The sequence below is a fragment of the Megalops cyprinoides genome, chromosome 1 (genome assembly GCF_013368585.1).
Source record: "Megalops cyprinoides isolate fMegCyp1 chromosome 1, fMegCyp1.pri, whole genome shotgun sequence".
In the NCBI taxonomy this organism is placed as follows: Eukaryota; Metazoa; Chordata; class Actinopteri; order Elopiformes; family Megalopidae; genus Megalops; species Megalops cyprinoides.
Window position 1 is genome coordinate 39,445,434 of NC_050583.1, and position 27,580 is coordinate 39,473,013.

Below are 27,580 nucleotides of genomic sequence, written 5' to 3' on the forward strand. Positions count from 1 at the left end.
CTCACTGTGCTAAAATGTCACATGCTAAGCAAAATATATCCTTTAGGTTTTTAAATGATAGCACATAGGCAAAAGCAAAAGTAATATCGTTCTCACAGCTCTGCATATCTCTCTTATAGTGCACATTTCTAAAATTCTTCACTGCAAAAAAAAGTGTTGAAGAACTGCTGATAACAGAAGAAACTGCTATTGCCTTGGCAAGAAGTACCTGAAAACACCTCAAAAGAGATACTGGCTTCCTTTCATAATTTTTCTGAAGCCTTCCAATTTACACAACCAGAGCTATCAAAATCCATACAGATTTCACAGTGTCATGTATGACATCCTGAATGTTTCTAAAAACCTTATTCAAAGAAGTGCGATGTGCCATTGCAAGGGTCATTAAAAAACGTTAAAATGATGGTGTAAGACCCTGTGAACTGAAGGCAGCTCACTGTATACTTAGTTTCACAAACAGGCAATGGGATCCAAGAAAGCATCAACCCACAACATTTTATATAGAGAGAGTGCCTTGAAAAAGTATTTAGCCCCCAATTTTAACAGAGGTCAAATTTAATATAAATTAAAGTAAGATTTTTTTTCCAGCTGGTCTACACAATACATCATAACAAATCAAAAGAAACATCCAAAACCTTTCAAAAAATTTTTTAAAAAAGTATTTATACCCTTTGTAAGTATAAGGCTAACCTTGCTCAGGTGTAAGATATTGTCTTATCAACTCATCCAATTTGTTGATGGTCTCCACCTCTGTAAGAAATTAGTGGATCACCTGTTATGAATTACTTCATGAGCATAAACACCTTCCCTCTTGATTGAGTCAATAGCTGCACCTGAAAGTGATATCCATGGATCAACAATCTCCAAGCTATTGCACAAAAAGGGCCCTTATGGAAGAGTGGCAGGGAAGGAGCCCTTGTTGGAAAAAAGCACATGCTTGTCTGTAAAGACTTTTCAAAACATCACTTGAAAGATACTACAAAGATATGGCAGAAGGTCTTGTGGTCTGATGAGAGTGAAGTGGAATGTTTTGGCTCAAACACGAAGCAGTATGTGTGGCTTAAAACTAACACTGCATATCAGCCACGAAACACCATCCCCACAGTGAAATATGCTGGTGGTAGCATCATGTTATGGGGGTCTCAGTCTAATTAGTCAAAGTATCAGGTTGTGGAAAATCATTTGCGTGAAAAAAGGCTGGAGGCTGAATACTTTTTCAGGGCTGTGTGCGTGTGCACAAATATACACTAATGCTTAGTAATAGTTTTCTTTCCTCTGTCAGACATCAAGCAAACATGAAAAATTTGAAATTTGGCCAAAATTCAGGCTGAAACCCTATGCTCCTGATAGCATATGGCAAAACCAGCTTGCCTTTCAAGTTTACACCAAATGTGAGGTATATGAATTCATTTTCACAATCAAATCAAACCTTATTCCATACTTCACAGGGTCTAACTTGATGGCACTCATTATCACATGGAGCACCTGGAACTGAAGTCAACATAACTTATAAGCCTGCCTGGAACAAGTTCAAATTCCCATTGAACAGGGTTGACTCAGGGAACTGCCAGCATGTAGCAAGTAACAACATATACAGGTAAGCTTGGTTACATAGTGGAATGTCAAAATTCCTAACACTTGAAAAAGAAGACAACCAATAAAACAATATTATCCAGCATCATCTAACCATGCATCCAACAACATCATGGACACACATTCATGGATAAGAATTAAAGTGTGGTAAGAATTTGTGTGACTGAAATGAGAAGTAGAGATGGGACATGGTCTGTCTGCGGACTGCTAAGAGCGTCAAGCTTTGGTAACACTAAAATAAAAATCAACAGACATGGAATATATGCTGCATGGTTTTCAGTGTGAAACAAGCAGTCGCGGACAGCTCTTGGATGTCATATTTGAGGTTGTATCTAATGAAATGCAAACAGTCCAATTTTAGAGAACATGGCTGCCAGTCACTTGCAGGTGGATCATTCCCATTTCCATAGGACATCTTTCTTGTTTCAGCACTAGTCTCTCCATGACTCTAGGTGATAGAGTGCAACCTGAGAAAAGGTCTACTTACCAAGTTCTTCTGTCTAATTCCTTTCTGTAGTGCATTTAAATGACACAGACCTTGACTTGTGTCTCTTAAGTTCCTTTTCAACTTGCATGGTAAACAAAAGATCAACAGCATAAGGCATCAACACCAATATGTTAAGTGCACGGACAGGAAGCAACTGCCCTAAAACAATAAAGGTGAATCAAAGTGCTTTGGTACTGCAGCTATCTAAAACATGAGTGACTAAACTCTACCGCTGTGTATTTTATGAGCTACAGAAGGAAAAGCAGCACCCATTCAGTTCAAGATAAATACTGCTATGCAGCTATATTGCAGTTCAGATACAGATTATCAGCACACTAGTGGATGTGTATTCTACGGCCATACAGATAATTATTGTCACCTCCAATGCAAAAAAATGGTACATAGCTTCTTAGTGGATTTGACAGTCATTAGATGGAATGTTATTGAACAGGATCCAGATTCCTCTTTGACTGCCAAAAGCAGATTTTGATAAGAGGAATTTAACAGCCTACAAGGCTTCATATCATATATTTTTACATTTAAAGCTTTAACATAAAAGAGTACATGTGTAGACACATAAAAACACATCACCTGTGCATGACATACTGTAGTAACACCTTGGTCACTGTACACGATTTAATGCACACTGTCATATTCTGTTACTCCTGACTGGCACAAGAAAATCTCATGGCAGGTTTGCTTGGGTGACACTGAGAGATGGAGGTTGTGAGTTTTGTGCAACTTTACCCCCGAGTATGGGAAGGTGAACTTCAGCACTCGATCTGCGACTGCAGCTGCCTGCGCAGTGTGAGCGTGCGGCGGTGCAGCTGCTGCATCTGCTGCATGCGGTCCCGCTGCCGCGCCAGGTTCTGGGGCATGGGGTAGTGCTGGCAGCCGTACAGGAAGCGGTAGGGGATGCGGACGTGGCAGGCAGTGGCGCGGCAACGCGGATGGGGCATGGGCGGCAGCAGCATCCAGCGCTTCCTCTCGGCGCAGTAACGGTAGGCCTCCTTGCGGTACTGCTTGTCCACGTCGTCGCTGTTCTTCCAGCCACCGATGATGAAGACGTCCTCTCCGAAGTAGCAGATGGCGGCCCCCTCGATGGTGGTGACTTCCGGCGGCAGGGTCTCCAGGATCTCGTCAGAGATGCGGCTGCTGATCTTCTGCCGGGCCACCTCATCCTGCACAGAGTAGCTCTTGGGGCAGCAGGAAGCCGTGTGGTAGAAGTTGGTGGGCATCACAGCCATCTGGAAGACACAGTAGTTGTCAATGAGCGGTAGCGAGTCCACCTCCTGCCACTGCCGGCTCTCTGTGTCGTAGCGTGTGGTGATGGTCTTCAGTCCATCATCGTTCTCTGTGTCCACCGGCGTGCGCGCCGTCACATACACATAGCGATCCTCCACACTCACCGTCTTCACATCCCGGAGAATCTTTGGTGCTGACTCCAGGTTGTGCCACCTGTCGTTCTCTGGCTCATACACGCTCACGTCCTTGAAGCCAGGGCTGAAGTTGCCGTGGCCTCCGATGCTGTAGACGATGTCCTTGACGCAGGTGAGGCCGAAGGAGTGCTTGCGTGTGGTCAGGTTGTTCACCTGCTCCCAGGTGTTGCGGTTGGGGTTGTACCGCTCTACAGTCTTGGCGAAGCCTGGTTCCATGGACCCTGCAACGTAGACGTGCGACTCGGTGGTGGCGATGGCATGGCCATCCAGGTGATTGTGTATGTGTGGTAGGTTGACCCAGCGGTCCTCGTAGATGAAGTAGCCCGCACACTCGCTCAGGTAGTCGCCGCCCTCTGACACCCCGCCCACCACCATGATCACGTCCATGTTCTGGCCGAAGCGTGGCTGGAAGGATGCCACGTACGATGTCCAGAACTCCAGGTCAGCCGGCTTAAGGTTTTCAAAACGGAGGGCGTAGCCTTCCACGGCCTCTGACACCAACCTGACGCAGGCCTCATTGTTGGACACAAGCCGCTCGGACTTGACCACCCGAGTCAGATAGGTGGGCTTTATCTGGGGAAGCCGCAAGAGACGGAACAGCTCCTCAAAGTACTTCTCCCGCTCTTCAGCGTTGCGTTGCACCCATTTTACGATTGCCTCAAAGAGCACCTCCTCGGAGTCCACGGTGATCTCAGTGTCAGACAGCCAGTCACGCACCAGGTGGAAAGGCAGGGTGTAGAACTCCTCATCCTGGATGACCTTGTGGAAGTTGCGGCGGATCATGTCGGCAGCACGCAAGGCCAGCTGGTCAAGGGTATACATATGTGCCAGGCTGTGCACTGCCACACAGTTGGTAAGATTCAGCTTCTTCTTCAGGAACTCACCACAGAATTCCTTCAGCTGTAGCAGAAGGAACCTGAAACATTGGGTGACAAGTCGTCTCAGCTTTGAACAGAAACAAATATCCATAACTCCCATGTACGCGTAAATGACAGTTCTGAGACATCTGACCTGTAAGACAGTGATGTCAGTAAGAATTACATATTAGTTATCAAGATCACTGACACTTGGATTTCTTACGTTTTTGAGAACATACTTGATGATGCATATCATCAGGCTTGGCCCTAGGAGAAAATACAGATAATCGTAATAAATACTATGTAGACATCAAGATATCAGGAGACAAGTGGGGGTGCACTGAGGTCCATCCCCTAAGCACCCCCATAGCACCGGCCCTGATATGATTCATCATTAGCACAACAAAATTATAGGCTGTTCATGAACTAAACCACTAATGTGGACTTGGCTAGGTACTCCTACTGAATCTTTCTGCAGTGTCTACTAGTAAAATAATCAACATAAAAAACTTTCCATTATGAATGCAACATGAGTGGACATTTTGCGCAGGTTTAAGCACATATTTTTCCTCGTGACTATATCTCAGTATGTTCCTAGTGATTTCATACTATGGTAACACAGCAAAAGCACTCATTTCTGATATGACAATTAGCTACGACTGCTAGATTTGTTTATTCGGCTGTAAAACAAGCAAAATTTACAAAATTCACTTTTCAATTTTGTCAATTAACTAAAAAACTATTTAGCAATAATTCGGGAAATAGCTTGTTAATTATTTCAACAAGGAGTAATAACATAAACAGTGCTAATGACTGTATAGAAATGATGTTTTTCCTAACCTTTCCTCGCTGGAACGTGAGGTAGCTCATTCTTGGAGTCCCTGAACACTGTATTGATAACTGCTGACAGGCGTCGCACGCGTTGCTGTGATAAAATGAAACTACATGTTTATGTGGTGCGTTCCCAACATCAATCTTAGCGTGCCACTGCTACATCCAAATATCTGAAGGTAAAGTTTATATCGTAGCCTGCATAGCTAACATCATACCTGTCAGCGAGCTCCAGCACCTCGTGAACGTTAGCAGTGCTGACCCGTATTTCCCCGGTGTACATATACTGTATAACGCTTTCCACCGTCTCCGGGTCTGGCCCCATTTCAGAACTCCATTCCTTCATTTCCACTCGTCCAGACAGTGACTCCGAAAACTGTCCACCGAGGAGCGGAGTGAAGTAATCTGTTGCTGCGGCCAGCACCGAGCGATGAACAGAGAACTCGCAGCACGGCACACTCCCGGTGATCGCCCCGCTGCTAAAAGCCAGAGTCACGTCGCAGAACAGCCCAAGCTTTCTCTGTTCATTCTGCCGACGAGACAGTTCCGAGCAGTGGGAGGACGAGCCGAAATCCTCGGCCTCCTCCGAGTCTCCGTCCCCAGCGAGGGCGCTGGCTGTGCCGGTACTGCAGCCGCCTCGGTTCGAATCCTCCGGATTAGGCGCTGCGGCTGCCATGTTGACTGTGAACGTTGTGATTCGAAATTGCAATAAACTTGTCTGAGAAATCACATACACACAGAGGCAGACAATAACGTCATGCGTACTTGAGGCACCAAGTAGCTCCGAATGCAGTGTGTACCAAGGGGCGTGCATGTGTAAGAGGCAGTCCCGCACCCATCCAGACACTCCCTGTTTTAACTCTGACGTTGAGGTAGCCTACGTGTCTTTACCGATCAGTGAAGAGTCAGTTTGGAAGAGAGAGGAGACTGGAGATATATTTTGGGAGAAACGTTATTTGCACACACAGGCAATACGCATTATAAAATTGGTACATTGGCTATATTAAGTCGACATTAGGGATTACTTGAGATAGGAGCACCTAGGTATGGGCATTCAGCCATGCCCTATTTTGCTTAAATGCTGTATAATGACGAGTTTCTATTGGTTGATTGAGCACCCATTTTGTACTGCAGACGCAATAGACAAAATAAAGAATAACAGTTGATATATCTTCTACAAATATATGTTATTCACTGTCCCTGGAATTATAAAGCGTCTTGAAACAGATAGTTCCATTTCATTTACATAAGGTAAAACTATTTGGGACTACTACATTTAAGTTACAGATTATTTAAAAAAAAGTTAACTTTTTGTTACTTTGTGTCTGAAATCATCAGTGGTCATGTTTTTATCAACTATATACCACCTGCACAGGATATGCCCACCCGCATCAACACTTTCATCCCGAAGTCAAGCGCATTCTCATCATTAAGCCAGCATCTGCACCTGAAAATCTCTACATGATGATCTCCTATGGTTTCGAGACTGTGTCAGGTATCGGGTATTAATTGCTCCAACACTATTTCTACAGACAACGAATAGTTTATTGATAACTTTAATTATATTAATCATGAAGTCTCATATCAACCATTGCTTTTTATAAGAGTAGTGCACTTCTGCACCCAATCTAAAAACAATTCTGACATTACATTGCACTTAAAACTACAGTGTATTGTATGAATACATATGTGCTCACTACCAAAATAAAATCTGTAAACTGGTTATTGGGCTCTTTCGATGGAAAAGAATAAAACACACTGAACAGCAGCTCAATTTAATCATGTTTTACACAGAATTGAAAAACTGATGCAAAAAGTTCATATTAAGTTTTTTTTTTTTGCATTGTTAGAACTTCCGATGCTTTCCTGTCATTCAGCGTTTCTTTTGCCATGTTTTTCTGATTGTGCATCAGAAGCTACATGACACCACAGCCATGTTATTTAAAGACAAAATTCACAAATAAAAATATTGCTTGCAGTGTGCACATAGGGCTGAGTGCCAGTGAAAAAAAGAAGCGCTTCTCACAATACAAATGATAAACTGCCATTGATCCATTTACCTAAATATCACTTAATCACAGGCAGTCACCTTGTTTATGGATTAGTCTTCATTTAGACATATTGCGGATTTCAGATAAATGAAAGGCTTAAAAAGCAAGTTTACAGGAAACTACAGGCTCGAGTTATAGACCATCGTGTCACATAGCCTACACTGCCGTCAGTCCCTTGCCATAAGAATGCATCTGGAATAAACCTGGAATCCTTTAACTTTGTTATTACAAGTGGCATTACTGTTAAGCTACAATTCATAAAAACACCATAAAAACATCCTTCAAATATATGTTACAATGTTACATTATACATATTCGTTTTGGTCAATTTTGTCCCACAACATAATATTAAAAAATAAATGATTTTTTAATTTTTTTTTTTTTTTATCATTCAGTAGTATCCCTTGTAATGAGTCAAACATAACACAAAATACTGATGAGAAATAACCACGCTGAAAAGTTAGCCAAGAAGTTCTTTATTAAACTACAATATTACAGTTTGGAGATATTAATATTATATTAATTACAATAACAATACAGAAGCACATTTATTTCAAATCAAATAAAACAGTAAAACATATAAAAAAAGAACATAGCAGGCTGATATTCTTTAGACAGTGTTGATGATCCACTGAACATCTGCAGAAGCGGAAGTAGAAGCATGGACCAAAAAATGCACCACTAAACACAGACTGGTTCTTGTTTGAAATCCTCACAGTTCACATAGTTAATAGCACAAGGAGATCATGCTTGCCAACAAAAAGCCACGTCAAGATAACCTGGAAATGCCTTGATTACGATGGTCCCTCTTAATGGTACGTTAAGACTCACTGGGCCTTATTCAACGAGTCATCGTCACGTTCATCTACCACCATTCCATTTTTTTAAAGAGGAGAACCCCTGGGGTGGCTTTAACAGGATAAGTTACATGTTTCTTAGAGGTAGCTAGCAGATAAAATCAAGAGCTAATGAAAAACACCTTTTGTCTTTTGTCAATTGAATTCACATCAGGTAAGGACTTCACAAAACAGACAGTGAACATTTTAGTTTGGCAACTCAAAAATGACCATCCGTGACATGTTAGGACACATTTTTGTTTTAAATTATACATACTTGTTAACTAAAAAAAGGCGGTAAATTTCAGATGGAGTGAATATTTAATAAATAACGCCCAGTGTCATTCAGCTTTAAATGGTGGACAGAGGGAAGGAATTTGCATCATTTATTCAACAGCCACAGAGGAAGGCTCAGATACTCCACACTGGCAGCCTCTTCCCTATGATAATCATGTCCATGCTCACAAGTCCCTGGAGGAAATGAGCAGCAGTGGACCCAGAGGGAAGTCAGGATCGACGTGAACATAGCACATCTTACCACTCTGCAACTACGGTAGTGGCGAACATATTAGTTCTGCATTTACATTCATATGCTATTTTTACTATGTCCATTTTTCTTTTGCACATTTATTAATTCATACACCTCTCTCTATATAGAAAACTATTCTCCTAGATCTGCAAGTGGCTGATCAGATTGTAGTACGAGTCACTCGGACAGGACAGCATGCTTTTGACTTAAACAGCTCAACTCTGAAGAATGCACAAGGAAACACAAGCATTCATTTCTACGCAGTAGGTTAATCGTGCTAGTATAGAGTTATAGAAGTAATAATTACAGAACAAGTAGTTGTGACAGTGGATGAGAGAACAGCCAACTGTGTCTACACGAGTACAAGATGATGCCATTGGGTTCCACAAATGCAGCGAAGTGACAGACGATAAAGCTGGGCCATGAACGAGGTCTCTGTCCCTCTTGTGCCACCTAATGTGGTCATAAAAACTGAAGATCCTCACCCTGCAACTGCCTCTCATTCCTGTATTCTTCCTGGTGTGACCCCACTGTTTTAGCTTGCATTGGGTTGCGCATAGTTTGGTTGGTTGTTCAGTGATACAATAGGTGACATCACTGCTTCCGTTATGTTGTCAATAGTCATGCTTCCTTTTCTGCAGTGCGTTTTGAAGAACTGGTGAATAACTACCCCTCTGCCCAAAGTGTCCCTCCACCAAATACCCTTCCCCACCCACCCTCTCCTCCTTTCCAGCAGCAGTGATGGAGACAGAAGTGAAAGCTGTGGTACTTGGCTTTGCCCTCCAGGATGGACTGGCTCTAGAGTGGCCATAGTTACATGGACATGTGTTCTGGAAGCACGTACGAGATGTCATCCCAAGGGTGTCGGTACAGGCCCTGCTTCAGTCTCTTCTGGTCCAAGTAGTGTCCTGAGAGATGAGAGGGAAAAGGGACTACGATGAGGTTCTGAGTGTAAATGACAGACTAGACTGTAAACAGCAGATTTACAACAAGCGCTTGCTTTCTATGTGAAGGATGAGCTTTCACTGATCTCCCAGGACATTTTAAATGCTTAAAATTTGTGAACAATTTGATCTATTGTGGGGGTGGTTGGCAAGATGGATCATGTGGATCATGTGGATCATACGGGAGGCGGCACCTGACCTCCCACTGCCCCTCTACATACCAATGAATCCCATGCTGCGGCCCAGGACGAATATTCCATTCAGAGCCCCGATCTCCACAAACTCATCGGCCTCATCTCTGTAACGCAAACGTCAATCATCACTCAGCAGCTGCTAACTTCACTCAACCTGAAGCACAAGGCTGGTGGAGGGAAACATCTAGCAATGCACATAGGGACATCCGATGCAGGTATGCGCAAAGGTGACTATCTACAGACAAAAGGGCACGCTGACGTTTCCGCACCGTGTGAATCCGCCACAGGTCCTGAGCAGGTCCACGAAGGCCACCCCAATGAAGCCATCCACGTTCAGGATGAGGTTGGGTTTCTGCAATGGGAGGTGACTGTCAGTGTTCTGAGAATGGCTCGCTCGAATAAATGGTAATGGAAAACACTGCAGTGGCAGGTGTGCTTGAAACCAAAGGACGTCTGGAGCGATCCAGCACTGACTGCTCCCCCAATGAGACAGTGGGCACACAGGGCGAGGGCAGGTACCTTGGATGTGGTGATCTTCTCCACGTCTAGGGCATAGTCCAGCAGCTGGGTGGCGGGAAAATGCTGCTTCACAAAGTCTTTCAGGATCTGGACTCTCATGTCTGGATTGTTGATCTGAAAAGTGAGCACATTTAAAAAGTCAGTATCTGGAGACATCTGTATTTTTAACCACCACGCACTGAAAGGTGTGTTCACCCACAGACGGAGGAGCAGCTCACCGACTTGACCCTGTGGCCGATGCCCATGATCAGCCTGCCTTCCTTCTTCATCTTGTTGACAAACTCCATGGGCAGCAGGCCGCTGTCGAAGGCCTTGCTGAATTGCTTGGCAGCAGCGTCCAGGGCCCCTCCAAAGCGGTCACCCTGAAACACATTTTCAATACTTCAAATAAATCTGGGAAACTGTCACGTGTAACTAAAAAATAAGTAACGCCAGAGGCGATTACTTCTCCTGATCATCCATCTCCCACACAGAAAATAATGGGAAATGCTTCGTGAAGTGCGTTGGTTTGGTTTGTTTGGTTTGTACAGAGAGGGAGGTTTTGTACACTTGGGGAGGAAATAGAGTAAGGTAGTGGCTGTATTCTGGGGACGGCAGACACTCCGCTCTCATGGCATGATGCCCTCAGTGCAGCGATCAGGGTGCTGCTTCAGTACAGAAGGCAGGGACTAGTGCCAAACAGCTGTGTCGATACAATGAGCGTGTTGTCAGACTGCCTTTTTGCCCTTCGCTTTCGTTTCATTCCAGTTCAGGATGCTCACTGCTTCACCCACAATACGACTCGCAAAGAAGTGACACAGTCTGTCCCTGCTCTGGGTGGTACTACAGAGCAGAGTATGACAAACAGAGACCAGGGGTTCTTGGTGAAAAGAGGGATGGTTAAAAGAGTGCATCTGATCTGCATCCAGCAGATGGCTAGCAGGGATTCAAAAGCAAACCAGGATTGACTCAATAGCTGGGCATTTGGGGAGCAGGTTGGTCAAGTTCAAGAACAAAATCTCCATGTTACGATGAGGACACTACGGTCTGACGATGTTAGGTCTTCTGTTGATGGCTGTACTTAGGCAGGAGCGGCTTCCGTCATGAAGCACTAATCTCATGTTGTTTTGTGTTTGATATCACAGGCCATTCTTGACTCAGCTTTGTCACGAGATCCCCCCTGGAGCTGAAGAGTCTTTTCTCTCTACCCCACCAGACTGACTACGACAGTGATCTGAATTAGTTGAACTGAACTTTTAAGCTATGGCTGATGTGTGAGCGTTGAGGTAAGTTGATGACCCTCAATAATGCTGAAGTTGGCTTAGCCCACATGTTAGTGGTTCATAGGCCGTGTTGGGGTGATGGGGAGAGCAGATGAGTGGACAGGGGCCTTACGATGGTGAGCAGGCCTGATGTGAGGCTGGAGATCAGGTCCTTGCCAGCGCGGGCACAGACGATGGTGTTGTGAGCACCAGACACGGCGGGCCCATGGTCCGCTGTTACCATCAGGCACATCTCAATGAACTGGCATGCGTACCGTGGCAACCTGGGAAACAGTAGAGATATAAGCAAGGTGCCAAAAAACTGAAAAGCTGTGTACACTGGTGTGTGGGCTTGGCCTAAGGACTTTGTGAGTGTGCCCTCTATGTCCCAGTATGCAGTGTTGTAAATGTGGCAACTTCATTGTGCGATCCACATTTACAGTGTCTTAATGTTTACAGAAGGAATAGAAATGGTTACATTATTAACATTTCTGTACTATGTAACCAAAATATTACCCGTGTTTATAAAACCAGAGTTCCAAAAAATGAAGGAAACACACAGAGAAATAAGCCACATTTCCCTGTGGTGAACAACCCACTGCACCCCTAAGTAATTACTGTTATAGAAAGTGACTTCTGTATGAGGCAAAATGTAATCTTTTTGTTCTCTCTTGGCCATACTCTCCACTGACCTTCGCTGGAACCACAGCAGCCCCAGCACTCCTCCAAGGCCCATCTCCTCCTTGAAGACCTCAGTAATAGGCATGCCGGCATAGATAAGCTCCTGGCCCCGCTCATCACAAATGCTGGTCATGAAGGAGGCAGGCTTGCGGATCAGGCCCAACTCCTACAGGGGGGAGAAAGACACATGAATGCCGTCTATGGACACGCAGCTTAATACTATTAACTAAATTATGTAACATACACTGCTTCTGGAACTAATGCACTGCCAAACGCAAGACAGCTGCATGAGAGAGTTAACAATCAGGCAAACTGGTGTCCATTCCTGGTTCTGGAGGTCTAGAGAACTGGTTTTGGAAATGCCTCTGAATCAGCAGATAATTGAAATTCCTATGCAATCAATTAATGCCCCATGTTTTGTGCTGCAGGGACATCTGAATAAAAATATGACATTTTTCTGGATGACATTTTCAGGTTGATTATTAATTGCTGATACTCAATAATGCTCTAAACTCTCAACTCAACATTCAAAATATACAATTAAGAAATACTGACAAAAGATTGTGGAGAAACTGACGAGAAATGGTTAACTAGTTACACAATTTGGGAGAAGGCCAGGCATAAATGAAAGCCTTTTTCCACATACAGAGCACCGTCAGTCTCTGCAATAAGAATGTTATTCAAACTGATAGTGGAATCTGTGACGGCTCCAACTATCTGTGCCACTGTGGAACAACTGGTGGCATTGACAGCCTACAGGCAAGCTCTTAATTTACCCTCTGCACTTAGCTGAAGTAGAGCAATCTAAACACTGATACAAAGTGGGGGATTCAAACAACCTGTGATTAGTGTGACCGTGTTCAATTGTGTTTTGTATGATTTTATATCATACACATATGATATATTATAATCAGGTCTCTGATAGGTGTGCTCCGGAGGACATCAGCACTTGGAATAATATTAATGTGTACCTTTTTGTGTTTAAGGAAAATCCTAGCATTAGGATTAGCATAATGCAAGCAGCATTATTATCTTGTTTTTAAGTGGTGCACTTGCTTCTGTGCCGTTTACCCAGTCTGCACAGACTGCTGTGCGCTGGACTGAAGCATTCAAGGACAGTCTACCTGGCTGTGTTTTTCCTTGTGTGGCTTTGCAAAAATGGTGAGCGCATTTAATGAAAATAATATTCTGCTGTCACTTTTTCTAGATGCAACAAAACCTCACTGCATGCATAGTGAAAGTGTTTTCCCTGTCCTCATATAGACACTAGCTCATCCAGCAGCAATGAATTTGACCGAGTGGCTTTTGCCTTTAGGCAGCACCTTATTTTCAATCAAATGGTCCATGACAAACAGAATTGTTAAATAAAGCCTGGTGTTGTGATGTCAGAACGGAAGCTATTAACAAAAACTACTCCCAACAGACAGACAGCACAGACCGGTCTGAAAGCTATTTTACTTTGCTGCAATTTGTTTATGCATAAACATTCTCATGAAAAGCATTATTTGTCTGACAAGTGAATAATTCTGCATTTGCGTTTCAGTTGGAAGGGTAATCAATGGCTTCCTTATTAAGACCAGTTTTAGACTGAAGAGTAGTCTAGTCTAGACCTCTAGTGGACACCAGGGGTATACGAGATGGCAGACAGTGGTGTGCTTACCCTTGCCCAGGAGTAGTCCATAGGCACTGTTGGAGGAGGCACCTCCTGTGCAGGAACGATGATACCATTGGCAACGAGGTCGTCGTAAACCGTCCTATGGATCACACAACCACAGCACAACACAACCCATGACAAGGTTGACCTTCAGTATGCCAGAGAACAATTCCACGAGAGCTTCATAATATCTGACGCGTTTAAAAACAATTAAATGATTAAAGGAAAACCATCAGAAAACAATGTAAGGTAAATGAGGCTGGAATGGATCCCTCTCTGTTGCCCATGCCATTTTGTGGTGCTTTGATACCGTGACTGAGGTGGTATGATGTGCTGCTGTGTGTATGACAGACAGGCATCTCCGTGCCGCCCAAGAGATTTTGTTTGTTGGTTGTAGTTCACAGTGGCTTGTGTGGTGGGCTGACCTGATGACGTCCCCCAGCTCATCAAAACTCTTGGGGACGTAGGCTCCGGCATCCCGCAAGGCCTGGTTTTTGGCCACTGCCGTTTCTGACGCCTGGTTGGCACAGGCCCCCGCATGGCCGAATTGCACCTGAATGAGAGGAACATATCAGTCCATATCATGAACTAAAACACCCCACACACACTGATCTGGATGCTATTCTTCCATTCTCTCCGGCCCTGACAACTCAGTGACAAGCTGATTTATCTTACAGCCCAATGGATCTCTACAGATGGGATGTTATGGATGAAATCCAGCAACAATACAAATCCCTTGTGCAAAAAAAGCATTCGTCCAATGGTGAGGCCAAGATCTGTCAATCATCCCATACCCACTGAGTGTTTACATGTCCACATACCTCTGAGGAAAACATGGTGGCACAGGTGCCAATGCACCAGCAAACCACAGGTTTGGTGATCCTGCCCTCCTTGATGCCCTGGCAGATCCTGTACTCCTCCGTGCCTCCAATCTATACCAAACAGACACAGAGATTACAAGGGATGCAGGCAAATCTGCAGCTACTGCATGAATGTTAAGGTCCACAAGTAACGAAGGAAGAAGTTTTCAGACAATGTTCATCAGAAAAACAGGTAACAGGATGTTTATGTGTGACTCAACATCAACATCCTGTTACTGTTAGTGATGCCATCCTGGCACTACTAAACTTTCAATTTTCACATACAGTTACTCACTTGTCATAATATTGAGAACTGGTTCAATGACCAATACAGAACTTGTGGATTTTTGGAGAGATAAAAGCCAGGCCAGGATAGCCAGTGGGTTGACGTATGGACTAGACCGTGATGTTGCAGAGAACTGGGGCACTCACCTCCCCCAATACCACAATCATCTTCACTCCAGGGGTGTCCTGGTAGCGCAGCACGTGGTCCATGAATGTGGAGCCTGGGTACCTGCAGGACAGAGGGGAGACGGTGACTGTATGAGCATAATTCATCACTGCCAGTAACTAGAGAGCAATGCCTTTCTCTCTGTGAAGCCTTATCAGTTAATAAGTTTCACCTGTCGCCACCAATAGCCACGCCCTCGAAGACGCCATCAGTTGTGCGTGAGATGATGTTGTTGAGCTCGTTTGACATTCCACCAGAACGTGACACATAGGCCACACTGCCAGGACGGTACAGCTTGGAGGCCAGGATGTTGTCCAGCATGCCCCCAGTGTTACCGATCTTGAAGCAGCCAGGTTTGATTCCACCAACCTAGTCAGAGCAATAGGACCACACACACACACACACACACACACACACACACACACACACACACACATTAGTACATGACAGCAACATAAAGCTGCAGAGGGTTCAAAAGCCATCCCTGTATCGGCTTGGGATTTTCAGGAAGTTTTGCTCATGGATGGTTCTATATTCATGGAAAGCAGTGGATGTGGAGGCACCGTTATACCATAAAAACAGGCAAATTATCATGTGGAGAAAGGGGCCTACCGTAGCTGGGCCAATGATGGTCACACCCTTCTCATCTGCCTTCTTGATGAGCTTCCTGGTCTGGGCCTCAGGAATTCCCTCTGCAATGATGGCGATGGTGTGGATCTGGAAAAACATGGTCAACAAATCATCAGCCCTCACACATGTTGCATAAGGCCAAAGGGCCAGAAACAGAATGACACGAGGATATGTGGAGCCATTATGGGACCTTTTACGCATCAATTCTCCATATATAGTACCTTTTTTTCCAATAATCTCACACAACAACAAAATTGTATATGAAAATGGGCTCATTTGGTTTAAGAACAATATACAGAAAATTCTGCATTGCATGAACCATTACCAATGGCAGGACTCCTCACCTGGGGGTACTGCATTGTCTCCATGGTGCTGTCGAAGGCGGAGCGAAGGGAGGCAAAGCTGATGAGCACATCCACCTCAGGGTGCTTCTTCATGGCGTCACCCATGTTCTTGTACACTGGGATAAGGATCTCCTTGTGACCCCAGTAGAACTTCTGCTTATGGTCTCCACTGATACAAGCACAAACACAGAGCAGTGACTAATCAGTGCTTGCCCTGAGCTGTCCAAGCCCTGAAATGATGTGCTACAGCAAAGTAGTCCGATCCAGCCATGAGGCACAAAAAATAAAAAAAAGTAATGTTTTACTGAGTAGAGCACCATCTGCAATTAAAGCATCAGAAGAAGTATGAGACAGGAAGTGGGCACTTACGTGAAAGGGTAGACCATGGCGGCCACTGAGGGCTCGTCCCGGGAACAGATGTAGTCGAAGTCCAGCATACCCTGCACTGCACGCGTCTGCATACCCCACACAATGGACTTGGTGTGCTTGCTGAAGAGCGTGGTGGCTTTAGCTGCAGGGATGGAGACAGAAGGGGGGGGGGTGAGACATCAGCACAGGTGCAGGATGTGGGAAACTTTATTAAAAGTCTTAACTCACCCTGAGCCCCTAAACAATCAGTTACCCAGCCATTCCACCAAAGTACCACACAGGAATCAAATTTTTAAAAAAGCGTGTTGTGGCTGTATTAGGTCATTGCAGAGAGGTGCTACCATGCTTCTGTGAACACATCAATAACAGAGTACTGGAAGTCCTATCATCAAGCACATGGGTATGTGGGAGCAAGGAGAGGGGACTGAGAGACAGACACTGCACATGGTGGAAGCATCGAAGACCAATCCGGAGGCATCCTTATTATCAGGTGACCATCATCAGCAGTCAGCTTGATCAGTCTACTGCACAGCACCTACTTGTGTATGTCAGTTATCAGGCGTGTGTTGGAATGTGGTGTTACTGTACTCACTTTAATCAAATTCAAATGTTAATACATATTGATAATTTCCTTCTTCCACATTGTCTTTTCTCTGAAGAACAAGTCACACTAAACAGCCAGAATACCCATTATGAAATTGAAATATTAATAATAAAAATCAGATGTCATTAACTCAAGGTCAAGTACTTCCATATATATCTGGTTGAGAAGGTCTGACAAAAGGGTGTTACCATGACTACTCAGTCACCAGGTGGTGTCTGTGTGCTTCATAGCTCTCACAAGCAAATAAAAAATGCACCTAACTTTTATATGATTAATTATCTAATAGCAATATTTGTCACAATGTCTCATTTAGGTGCATCTTGGCAAATAAGTACCATCAAACAAATTGAACTCTGAGGTGCAAAACACTGGGTTTGTTGTTCAAATATCTGCACATAAAAGCACAGAAATTCACAGCACACCAGCCACTGGGGTAAACATACTCCTATCAAGCCTTCTTGGCTGTCAACTGCAAGAACCCAACCTTGAGACAATGACACCTGTTATGCTTGCGTTAAACAGCACAGGGAATTATCAGTATGCTTTATCATTAGAAATTTGAAGGGCACAGTAACGTCTGAAAATGTTTCACAGTACACAAATGTGGAAAATACAATGTACAATTGTACAATGCTCATATGAAAAACATTTGTTATATAGAAATATGTATTGTGTATTTCTATGTATATATTTATGTGTTTAATATATATGTATGTGTGTATACAGTACTATACATATATATTTTGTACACATACATATATATTATATATGTATATATACACACACACATATATACATACATGAGATCATATATGTATATGAGGTCATTAAATACTCGCTAAAATAAAAAAAGAGAATGTTTGTGAAATAAATAGTTTATGATTTTCAAGCCCTCAGTCCATAACGAACTGTCTCTTCTCAGGCCCAGTGAGCTGTGATGCTCTCAGATGCCCAATGAAGTTCACCTTCAACTCTCAGGCGGAGGAAAAGCACACTGGAATATAAGTGCATGGGTGAAGGGGTTTCAGATCCCAAATGACTGCCTAAATTTATTCTTCTGGCAAATGAGCAGCAAAGGTTTAAATGCACAGAATATTTTCCTCCAGCTGAGAACTGATTTTTTTTTTCCCAAAGAGGGAAAAAAAAGCAAACAAAAAACCAAAACACATGCCAAAGCAACAACTACCAAAAACACCCAAAACAGAAATACACTTGTATGTATATCTTTTGGGACTGAGACTTATTTAGCAGAAAGGGGCACAGAGGCAGTAGAGCACACAACAGAAACAGCACATCAGAACTGGGAAACGCCAGATGCTGGGTGGTGGCAGGGTGACTGAGGTCAGCATGGCCAATCACACAGTGGCAAAATTCACTAGGCCAACACTAAATGCATTTAACTCGAATTTGCCCAGTCGCTTCCTGTGATGTCTGAACCAATCAGTGTCAAATGTGTTCAAAGTTGGTGCTACGCTTTTTCCCTCATGCCTGAACTTTCCGTGATCCATTCTAAAATGGATGAAAGGTACTACTTTACCAACAACACACTTTACAGTTGATGACCTCATCCTTTCCACCTTGATGAATCTGTGGAAATGAGGCAATAATACTTTTTGTGAAAGTATTTGTCTTGAATTTGTGCAGACACTGCGTATTGAATCCAAGAATGCTTGAACCTTTCAGACTTCAGATCACAGTTCTAGCGCTGGGTTTATTGCCGTCACAGCTGGTGTGACTCTGTGCACAAATAACATCAGTCACCATGGAAACCGCCAAGCAAGACCGAAAGGCTGAGGAGCAGCGATGACCACACAGCTGAGGAGGCCTGAAAGGAGGCCTGAGGGCCGCCGGTCAGACCACGGCCTTTCCTACCTCCGGCTCGGTCTGATGAGGCCTGCTGTTCTGTAACACCATCAGGCGACAAAACACCACGACGACAACAAAACAATAACAAAAGAATTAAATTAAATCACAAATGTTTTAAATAAAGAATTTACAAAGTCAGTTCTAATCTACAAAGGATTCAAACGCAAATTAAAGGTGAGGAGGCTGTTCTTTCACATAAAAATCAAAATCAAGCTGAGGACCCTGGTAATGGCTTTCAGCTCACAGCGTCCACCATTACAGGCTAGAATAGTGCATGCTGTAGTCTGTCAACAAAATGGCATTTATCTAAACAAAGCGTTTCAGTGGTGTCTTGTGTATCAGAATGCATGAATGAAAAAATGGGTACATCTTTCCTTTATGAAGGATTTTACCTTCATCAAGAGGGTGTTAAAAAGCAAGCAAATTATAAGAACACAAGCAGATATTCCAAAGTGCAAAGAACTGCTGAGTCATGACCAAATCACTGCCATTCCAGTACTTGCAACCATGAACAATTCAACAATGGAACGAATCCACACCTTGAAAGACTGTATTGAGGAAGGAAGGCCCTTCACAGAAGAACTGGGAGAAAGATGCTGCCTCCATGGCGCAGCCCTGATCTAACGGTTTTTAACACCACCAACACACACAAACACGCACTGAAACCCTGACAGTGAACTCCCATCTTCCCTCACCCCCTGGCCCCTGAGCTCATGAGGCCTTAAACACACACACACACACACCACACACACCACACACACCACACACACCACACACAGACAGAGTGGTCATGCAGTCAGCTCATAGTGCGTGCTTCAACCACCGCAGTCTGGTTAGGAACACACACACTCATGAGCATGCTCAGACCTCCACACCTACAAACAGCCAGTCACACGCATCAGCGTGGCGACTGGGCTACCTCAGCCAAGGTAGCTGCAGTTCCAAAGGGGGTGTGCCACAGTGCCCAACAGACAACAGCAGGGCAACCCAATCAACCAGGCACCAGCCAGGGAGCAACTGTCTAATCAGGTGAGACTAACTCTACCACACTGGGGAAAATTAGCTGTTATTGATAAGCAGCCATTTTTAACAGGTATTTTTGGTAGGGAAGTAAAAGCAGTACATCTGTGTTGCGGCGCAAGTGGGGACTGCTTGGTGTTAGTGGATGCCTGCGCTTACCTTGGGTATCTCCTGCGAAAGCACTCTTCAGTGACCAAGTGGGGCAATGAGCAGTGGCTTATAAATTTGACCACGAAAAGACACAGTCAATAATACAGAAAAGGAGGAAACTGAAGAGAAAAAAAAGGAGAGAAGAAAGTAAAATGTTCTGTGCTGGAGAGACGATGACGTGAGGGGGACACGAAGGGACATGGAGGGTGGTGGACAGCTCGTGGGCAGGGGTGTCCTTGGCAGGGTGTGCTTGGTATTGGGGAGGAGTAGTGAGGGAAAACATGGTCAGGCCTCTGTGGCATCACACCTTACCTGGGGCAACAACACAAGAGCTTACTCTTCTCTCTCTCTCTACTCTTCTCTTTAATCATTTTGCATAATTAAGGGGACAGTTATTGTATCTGTAATACCATTAACTTTAGGCAATTCAAATTACATTTTGTCAACAACGAAAAATTAAACAACTTTTTTTAATATTCAATGTTACCCAATCTCTTTGTTACAATCAAATGTATAATTTATATTTATTATGCTTCAATGTGTTTGACATGAAATGCACAAACAGGGCCGTGATGTCACCACAGATAAGTGAAAAGGAGTGAGCCGCTGAGGGGTAACCGTTGAACCAGTGAACCGGTGAAATCGGCAAGCTAATATTGAAAAACAACTTCAGGACAATTATCTGTTTCAATGCAAGTTTTTTGCCACCCCTATGTCTTGCTGATTGGCTACCACTGCATCAAATTCATCTAAAGAAACATTACCTATAGGATGGTAGAAGGGCAGAAGGAATGACTATTTCACAGCAGAGCGGAGGAAGACTGTAATTCGGACGCTAATAAGTGTGACCGATCCTACTCTCTGCACACCTGCTCTGCTCGACTCGGCTGCGATTGCATCAGCTCCTCTCTGGCGCACAGAGGAGACGGCGAAGCCCACTGGAGGGGGCTGTGGTTCCGTTTTTGTCGCCTCACAGAAACACGCTCACACCACACGTCCTGCCAACACGGCACAACTGATATGACCTCCAAGGCACCTTTTTCCTTTTGTTTAGCACACTGCGACAGTCAAACCACTCTGTCTTTAGACTTTTAACAGCAAGTGGCAGCAAACGAGTGTGATTCGGACAATTACGTGTAAAACTTACTAAAAATTAGGAAAGCACGAATGTCAGAGCATTTAGGTGATTGGCCTCAATTTCAGCCAGCTATGCTTCGTGATAAGTATGTTCTGGGAAAGACATGACAGACCAGGCAGGTTCACACTGCAGGAAGCCTGTTGTGATACGGGGAGAAAGAAACTGGGAGGAGTCTGTGGACAGGAGGCGGAGGGGGAGCTGCAGGGATGACAGAGGTGCAGGAAGCTTCCCATCACACAGGGTGGATGTAGTGCTGTTTACCTGGTGGGACGCCCGGCTTGGACTTTTTTGCAGGTGTGGCGTCATTGGCTGCTCTTGGCTCGGAAAAGGAGGCAGTCCTACTGGGGGCTGGGGTCTGGAGGAGGAGAGAGACAGCTGTGGTGAGGCACTTCAACACAGATGGCTGACGGTGGACACTGTCCAGGGAGGGGAGTCCCTAACAGTGGACCAATCAGACAATGGCATCCCCAGCAGTGAGTGCGACAGGAGCGCTGGACATTCAATGTCACAATGTCAGCCAGAATTCAGATTCTTAAATAAATTATGCACAAAGACAACCCTTGTTCCACTTATGTTTCTGCTCTTTTGCTTGATATGTCAGGCAGCACACTTCAGAATTCGATCTTTTAAAGTCACAAAGTTCCTTGGACCTACTCCTGTGTAACAGAAGCAGCAGCAGTAACTGCCCGATTTGTGCAGTGGGCATCTAGCAGCAGAGGCACTGAAACCTGAAAGGTGTGGTCCTGTCTTACGTAGCAGGGTGCAGCACCTGAGGGTGACATTCACCACTAACCTGCCACTATGCAAACGTACTCAAAAAGACTACTCTAAAAGCCTTGTTGTAGCGCATTTAAAAAGGCCTGTACTCAGCCTGGGGGGCGTGCACTCAGGATTCTATTTTAAACCTAAGGCAGAGGCAAAGCACATCTCTGCTTTAACACTGAACAACACTGCATTACTCATGGTTTGATAGCAATGGCACATACGTCATAGGCAACATTGATTCACTGTTCAGTCTTCTCCAGAATAGCTATGTCTGAAGATGTGAAAGAGTGGTTTAAGGAGTGACAGTGAATTTTATGTCGGATGCTCAGCTTATTCCGGATCTATCATCAGTGGGATCAGAATGCAAGCTGCTTACACAAACAGATTGTGAAATTAACTGGACAAATTTAATGCATACATTGTATAGACATCCTGACAACTGCATTATGAATACAGCATGGGTTTTGAGCTGAGAGTGAAATTTTAAAAAAGGACAGGGTTGACCACATATCAACACCAACCGCTGAGTTTACAGACATACCGAGGCACTGCCACTGGAGTTGAGCAGGAAGTTAGCCGTGTGAGCAGCCATGGGGGGCTGGTTGGGGATTGGCCGATGGCCCAGTGCCATGCCAACAATAGCAGTCATATGGGTCTCTGTGCCAAAGACGTGGATGGGTATACCGGTGGTCTTCCCTGTGGAGGGGGATGAAGTAAACAGCGTCAGGGGATGAAGGGTAAAGACAATTTACTGAGGAAAGGCTGTCACATCTGAATTTCAAATAGTATTTAACATGGATATTGTTGGAATATTCAACCATGAAAGGGCAGGTTAGAAAAAAAAGCGGCTTTCTTCACATCTGCCACAAGATCTACAGGCCTCTCATACTATGCATGGTCACAAAAGCAATTTTTGGCATACTCGGTTCAGGCAAGAGCAGCTTTGGTCATGATTTATTGTCACTTCAGGGTTGAAAATCTAAAAAGGCCACTTGAGCAATGTGACCACTGATCCCGTGACTCTGAAATGTGTTAATTCATACCATAAAATTCAATAGCCTCTGTGGCTAATTTAACTAACAGAGGCAGCCTGGAGAGTTTGTGGCTGTTACTTCCTGCTTGTGCAGACAGAGGTTAAATTTGTACCATTACATTAGCAGTATATGAATATATATTATAGCTCAGCCTTTGCATTTAATAGTAAACCTGCTTTAAAAAGGAAAACTATTCATGTGATCACACTTAACACACCTACAACTCATTTTTTGGACTATCCATGATAAATAATGATAGTTCAGCATCTTAGTCACCATGGTCTGATATACTAAAAGATGATGAACCTTTAATAACTTGTCAATTATAAGTAATGTTATTATCTTAAAACAGTTTCATATCAGTTCCATATTTTATTAATGAAATACAATGTCTTAAGTAAGCAGGACGTCACACAATTTCTATAAGAAATGTTGAAATATTTGTGTTATGTCAATATGTCAATATGTTTGACAGCTAGACTGACATCAAATTAAAAAACTACAGTTTTATTAGCTGCTTAAATGAGTGTGTATGTGTATAAATTATATATAAGAAAAAGAATATATTTGAACAAATACATTAAAGTTAACTTGACTTTAGATTCAACTATTTCATCTGCGATTTTTAGTTCTGGTGACAGCCATAACATGACATTTCAGACAATCACCATGAATCGAGCCACCATGTGCTCTAAAATCAAACACTGGTCTCCACTGCAAATTTCATTTCCATTTTCATGGCTCAAATCACTGTCATTGAAGGCACATGGTCACATTACACAGTGTCGTCACTAAAGGATTATAAAACTATGAATGTAAAGCCAGTGGGCGGAAAACTTGTAAGAGACCAGCAAGAGACATTGGGTCCTTAAGGTGGGTTTGACAACAAGCCGCGTGCAACACAAGAGTGTGCTGACTGACCGCCTTATACGCTGAATATCCCACAACGAAGTTCCTACAATGGTTTGTCACTCACCCACTTCTCCCATCACCCTCAGTCCCTCCTGGTAGTTGGGGCCACCACGGCGCACAAAGATGGTGACCTCGTGTTCCTTCAGGGGGCCCTGGTAGTCTTTGATGGCCCTCACAATGCCCTGCGTAGCAGCGAAAAGTCTTGGCTCAGTCAGTCAGCTACATGGCTGCCTCATTTCTCAAATGCACAGCACATGCAGGCAAACAACTCTGACCTTGAAAGTAGCAGCAACGTTGGTGAAGTTGGCAATGCTTCCTCCAATGATCAGGACTTTTCCTGCAAACGGAAAAACAAAATCTGAGAGGTGTGGGACAGTTTTTACTAGCCAAGAAAAGCTGGAATCTGTTAGCTGTACTGCTCATACACAGAACAACTTAAAGCCCTCTAGAACATTTACATGTCTGCAAGCACTCTCAAGAGCGCGCACACACACACACACACACACACACACGGCGTCTGCACAGTGGAAACAGTATGTGACCTGTTTGCTAATTGCGTAAGGATGACTCTTCCTCGTGCACATGGCCCAGTGGTAATCTAAAGAGGGCGTACCGTCTGGGTGCTTCTCTCGAGTCATCAGTGACAGAATGGTCTTGGCATAGTCGTAGGTCTGCTGTTCGCTGGGCGCCCCCGAGTACTCCCCGTAGTTGGCCAGCTCATTCACTCCACCCAAGTCACATATAGTGTCACTGCGGACAGATTGCCATTAAACAGTTACAACACAGGGAAAAAAATCAAGTTTGAGAGCACACTGAAACAAATGCTTTGGCTTCTGTTCAGTTTCCGAGGGCTTTTATAGGAATCTTATTTTCACTGCAGCTGAAGGACTACAACTGAGCTTTGCCACATGGGCTTAACAGTCAACCTGCACAGCAATTTTTATAGCTTAGCTCACCTTCTCTCATCAACTGTGGAACAATGTGAAAGGCTAGCAGTGCAGGCACAAAGGCACACAGTCCGTGCTTTTTCCCAGAATATTTCACAATATAGAGATAGTCATTCTGAATTTTCTTTTCTGCCAACATTTTTTGTGGGAAAAAAATACTAGTATATATTCCAAGTATCCAAGCAAATCAAAACTGTCAGATCACCAGAGGATGTGGGAAACCTTTCAGCCTGTATAGGCCAAGGGTCCTCAGTGTAGAGCTGCACAACAACACAGAAAGGTTTCTTCTCTAGTTTAAAGCACAGACAGTCAAACACATTCATTATTCCTCCCTAAATCAAGACAAAGTATAAATATAATGGCTGATACAAATAATAACAGGTGGAGACAGAGCTCCAGGTACTGTGACCTGTGGGATTAGGGACCCTTGATAAAGTCTAACCCATCTTGGGAGGGCAGCAGAAATGGTTACTTGCGTCACACAGGGTAAAGTCAGGAGGGCATGGGTAACACGAAGGGCCAGGGACAAAACTCCACAAATTACCTGTACACCACTGATGCCCCTCCCCCAGCCACCATGGTCCAGATCCTCCCACTTGGGTTGAGCAAAGTGAGCTTGAGGCTGGCACCACTCTTGGCATCCAGGTCAGCGATGTAGGCCTCCTGCAAAAGCACATAAGGGGCATGTGTTATTTGCGGGCTGATCTACTAGCAACCCACACTGATAACAACTTTCTTCTACATGGTGACTCAATGACCTGGTTAGCAGCATGACTCTACAACTTTACCATAACAGCAAATGACATTTGACTTTTGCCAGCACATGTTTGGCATTCAAGAACTTGATGTGTGTCATGTGCTTGCATGAATGAAACAGCCAGGCCTGACTTAGTGAACAGGATGTTGAGTGAAGCTGAATGATAAATGGACAGAACTTCTCAATGGAACTTTCACAGCAGTAAAGCAAACTGGAGCCACTGAAATATTCACAATCTCCAATATCTCTCCTGTTCTGCATTGAGCAATGAGCAATGAAATGACCCCATCTGAGCCAAACTAAAGTGGCCAGAGACAGCGGTCCAAAATGTCGCAGAAGATGACAGGAAATGCTTTAACTGCGTGGGTAACCTGAATTTTATATTGGTGAAAACTGTGCTCTAGATCAAGACATGACAATGAAGCAAATGAAAATTAAGCAGGACTCCAACTCCTCATAACACAGTGTTGTGCCCTGTGGATCAGCTGATTAAACCCTGGTTGTTCCAGCAGCACCCGCCCAGTGACTAATGTAATGTGTTCACTGTAGCAGGTTATTTACAGCTGGTTTTTATGGTATTGCCATGCAAAGAATGTGCTGTTTCCGGTGAGGTGGAACTTGCATGAGTCAGAGGTGAATCTACTGCCCAGTGATTCTCATTTTATCTCATCAATACTCCCCACAGATGGGACTCATTTCAGTGACATGGGCATGGGAAAAATGTAATATACTTGTGCTAGTACTGCTAGTCCCTCTGCTTCTTGGAAAACTTTGGAAGTACATAACTGTTTTTCTTAGCCTGGTTTCTTAATCTCTCCATTCAGCACAATAACATGTGTCCTGACATCTCACAGTTACAAGCTATGAGCAATCACTCTCTGTTTATGATCAAGCTGTGGCACCAGCGCATCAGAATACTGTGGAGTGCTGCTTCTAGGCATTAGGCTTTTCCCCCTTGATGTGAGGAGTTGATTTTGTGTGTGTGTGTGTGTGTTGGATCACTTTGACCAGTGCCTTCTCTGCTCACAAGACAGAGACTGGGACCCACCTCAGGGTAAGCTTCCCTTCCAAACGGTGGTGGGAACTCCACATCCCCCCACTTGGCCTTGCAGATGTAGTCAGCGGTAGCGTCGATTTTGGCCGCCATATCCAGCACAAACACACCATCCGCGGTGACAACTGTTGAAAGGAGAAAAGGCAACAGACAACACATTAAGAAGCCATCTCACTGGAGACCTGAGCATTATTAAGACTCGGTCATCTAAACTCAAGTCTTCCTTAAGGCCTGACCAGTACAGGTGCATATCATCTTGAACACACAAGGCCCGGTAACAGCCTTTTTCTTGTTGTCATCTAAAACAGTAAATGGTGTTACTGTGTACATGGAAATGATAACTACTTGCGGAAGAATAAAAGAGGGTGATGGGTGATTCTAATAAAAATGCAATGTAAAATTATATCAGTGGTAAAGCAGTGAAACAATCCATGAACTTCTACCTATGAAGCAGGTATTTTTTATAGTTTAAGATTTGTCCTACAAGAGGCTCTAGTAAAACAAAAGTAATGGCAAAAATGTCACCCCACAGACAAAGAAAAATATTATGTGTACTGATTTTATATGATACTACACATTATTAAAGAATATCAGGACAAGTCTACTTTTTTTGGTGATTACCACCCTATAGCATGTGACATCTGACAGCAAAACAAGGCAGATTCAATACTGGAAACAACGTCTTTCCAGAGCTTCAGTATGCTTCTGTAATCAGTTAAACGTTCCTTGATGCTGGATTCAAAATTCCACAAAACATAAGAATATGGATTCACAACATTCCTAGTAAATAAATTAACACTGCTTTTTAATCTTTATCATAAAAATG

General features: G+C 43.9%; 2 protein-coding genes across 4 annotated transcripts in view; both read right to left on the reverse strand.

The window, feature by feature from the left end:
• Positions 1–2,781: 2,781 nt before the first annotated feature.
• On the reverse strand, positions 2,782–5,980 carry LOC118772814 (kelch-like protein 11). The gene is made up of 2 exons (XM_036521440.1): positions 5,423–5,980; positions 2,782–4,432 (listed from the first exon to the last, which is right to left on the reverse strand). The coding sequence occupies exons 1-2, from the start codon at positions 5,878–5,880 to the stop codon at positions 2,848–2,850; spliced, it is 2,043 nt and encodes a 680-aa protein (XP_036377333.1). The 5' UTR covers positions 5,881–5,980; the 3' UTR covers positions 2,782–2,847.
• A 1,735-nt stretch (positions 5,981–7,715) lies between these two features.
• LOC118772796 (ATP-citrate synthase) overlaps positions 7,716–27,580 on the reverse strand; it is a 35,941-nt gene continuing 16,076 nt past the window's right edge. Inside the window, exons 7-30 of one of the 3 annotated variants that reach the window (XM_036521411.1) lie at positions 26,749–26,879; positions 25,488–25,606; positions 24,610–24,746; positions 24,272–24,333; positions 24,061–24,178; positions 22,592–22,746; positions 21,547–21,640; positions 20,157–20,213; positions 18,984–19,013; positions 16,508–16,649; positions 16,139–16,307; positions 15,777–15,881; positions 15,337–15,533; positions 15,146–15,227; positions 14,675–14,785; positions 14,279–14,406; positions 13,860–13,953; positions 12,211–12,365; positions 11,652–11,802; positions 10,496–10,639; positions 10,278–10,391; positions 10,028–10,110; positions 9,786–9,862; positions 7,716–9,528 (exon numbers count right to left, since the gene is read on the reverse strand). In XM_036521411.1, coding sequence (XP_036377304.1) covers positions 9,434–9,528; positions 9,786–9,862; positions 10,028–10,110; positions 10,278–10,391; positions 10,496–10,639; positions 11,652–11,802; positions 12,211–12,365; positions 13,860–13,953; positions 14,279–14,406; positions 14,675–14,785; positions 15,146–15,227; positions 15,337–15,533; positions 15,777–15,881; positions 16,139–16,307; positions 16,508–16,649; positions 18,984–19,013; positions 20,157–20,213; positions 21,547–21,640; positions 22,592–22,746; positions 24,061–24,178; positions 24,272–24,333; positions 24,610–24,746; positions 25,488–25,606; positions 26,749–26,879 — 2,750 coding nt within the window. In that variant the 3' untranslated portion in view covers positions 7,716–9,433. The remainder of the gene's footprint in view (positions 9,529–9,785; positions 9,863–10,027; positions 10,111–10,277; positions 10,392–10,495; positions 10,640–11,651; positions 11,803–12,210; positions 12,366–13,859; positions 13,954–14,278; positions 14,407–14,674; positions 14,786–15,145; positions 15,228–15,336; positions 15,534–15,776; positions 15,882–16,138; positions 16,308–16,507; positions 16,650–18,983; positions 19,014–20,156; positions 20,214–21,546; positions 21,641–22,591; positions 22,747–24,060; positions 24,179–24,271; positions 24,334–24,609; positions 24,747–25,487; positions 25,607–26,748; positions 26,880–27,580) is intronic. The other 2 variants (XM_036521419.1, XM_036521428.1) reach the window with 2 other exon arrangements.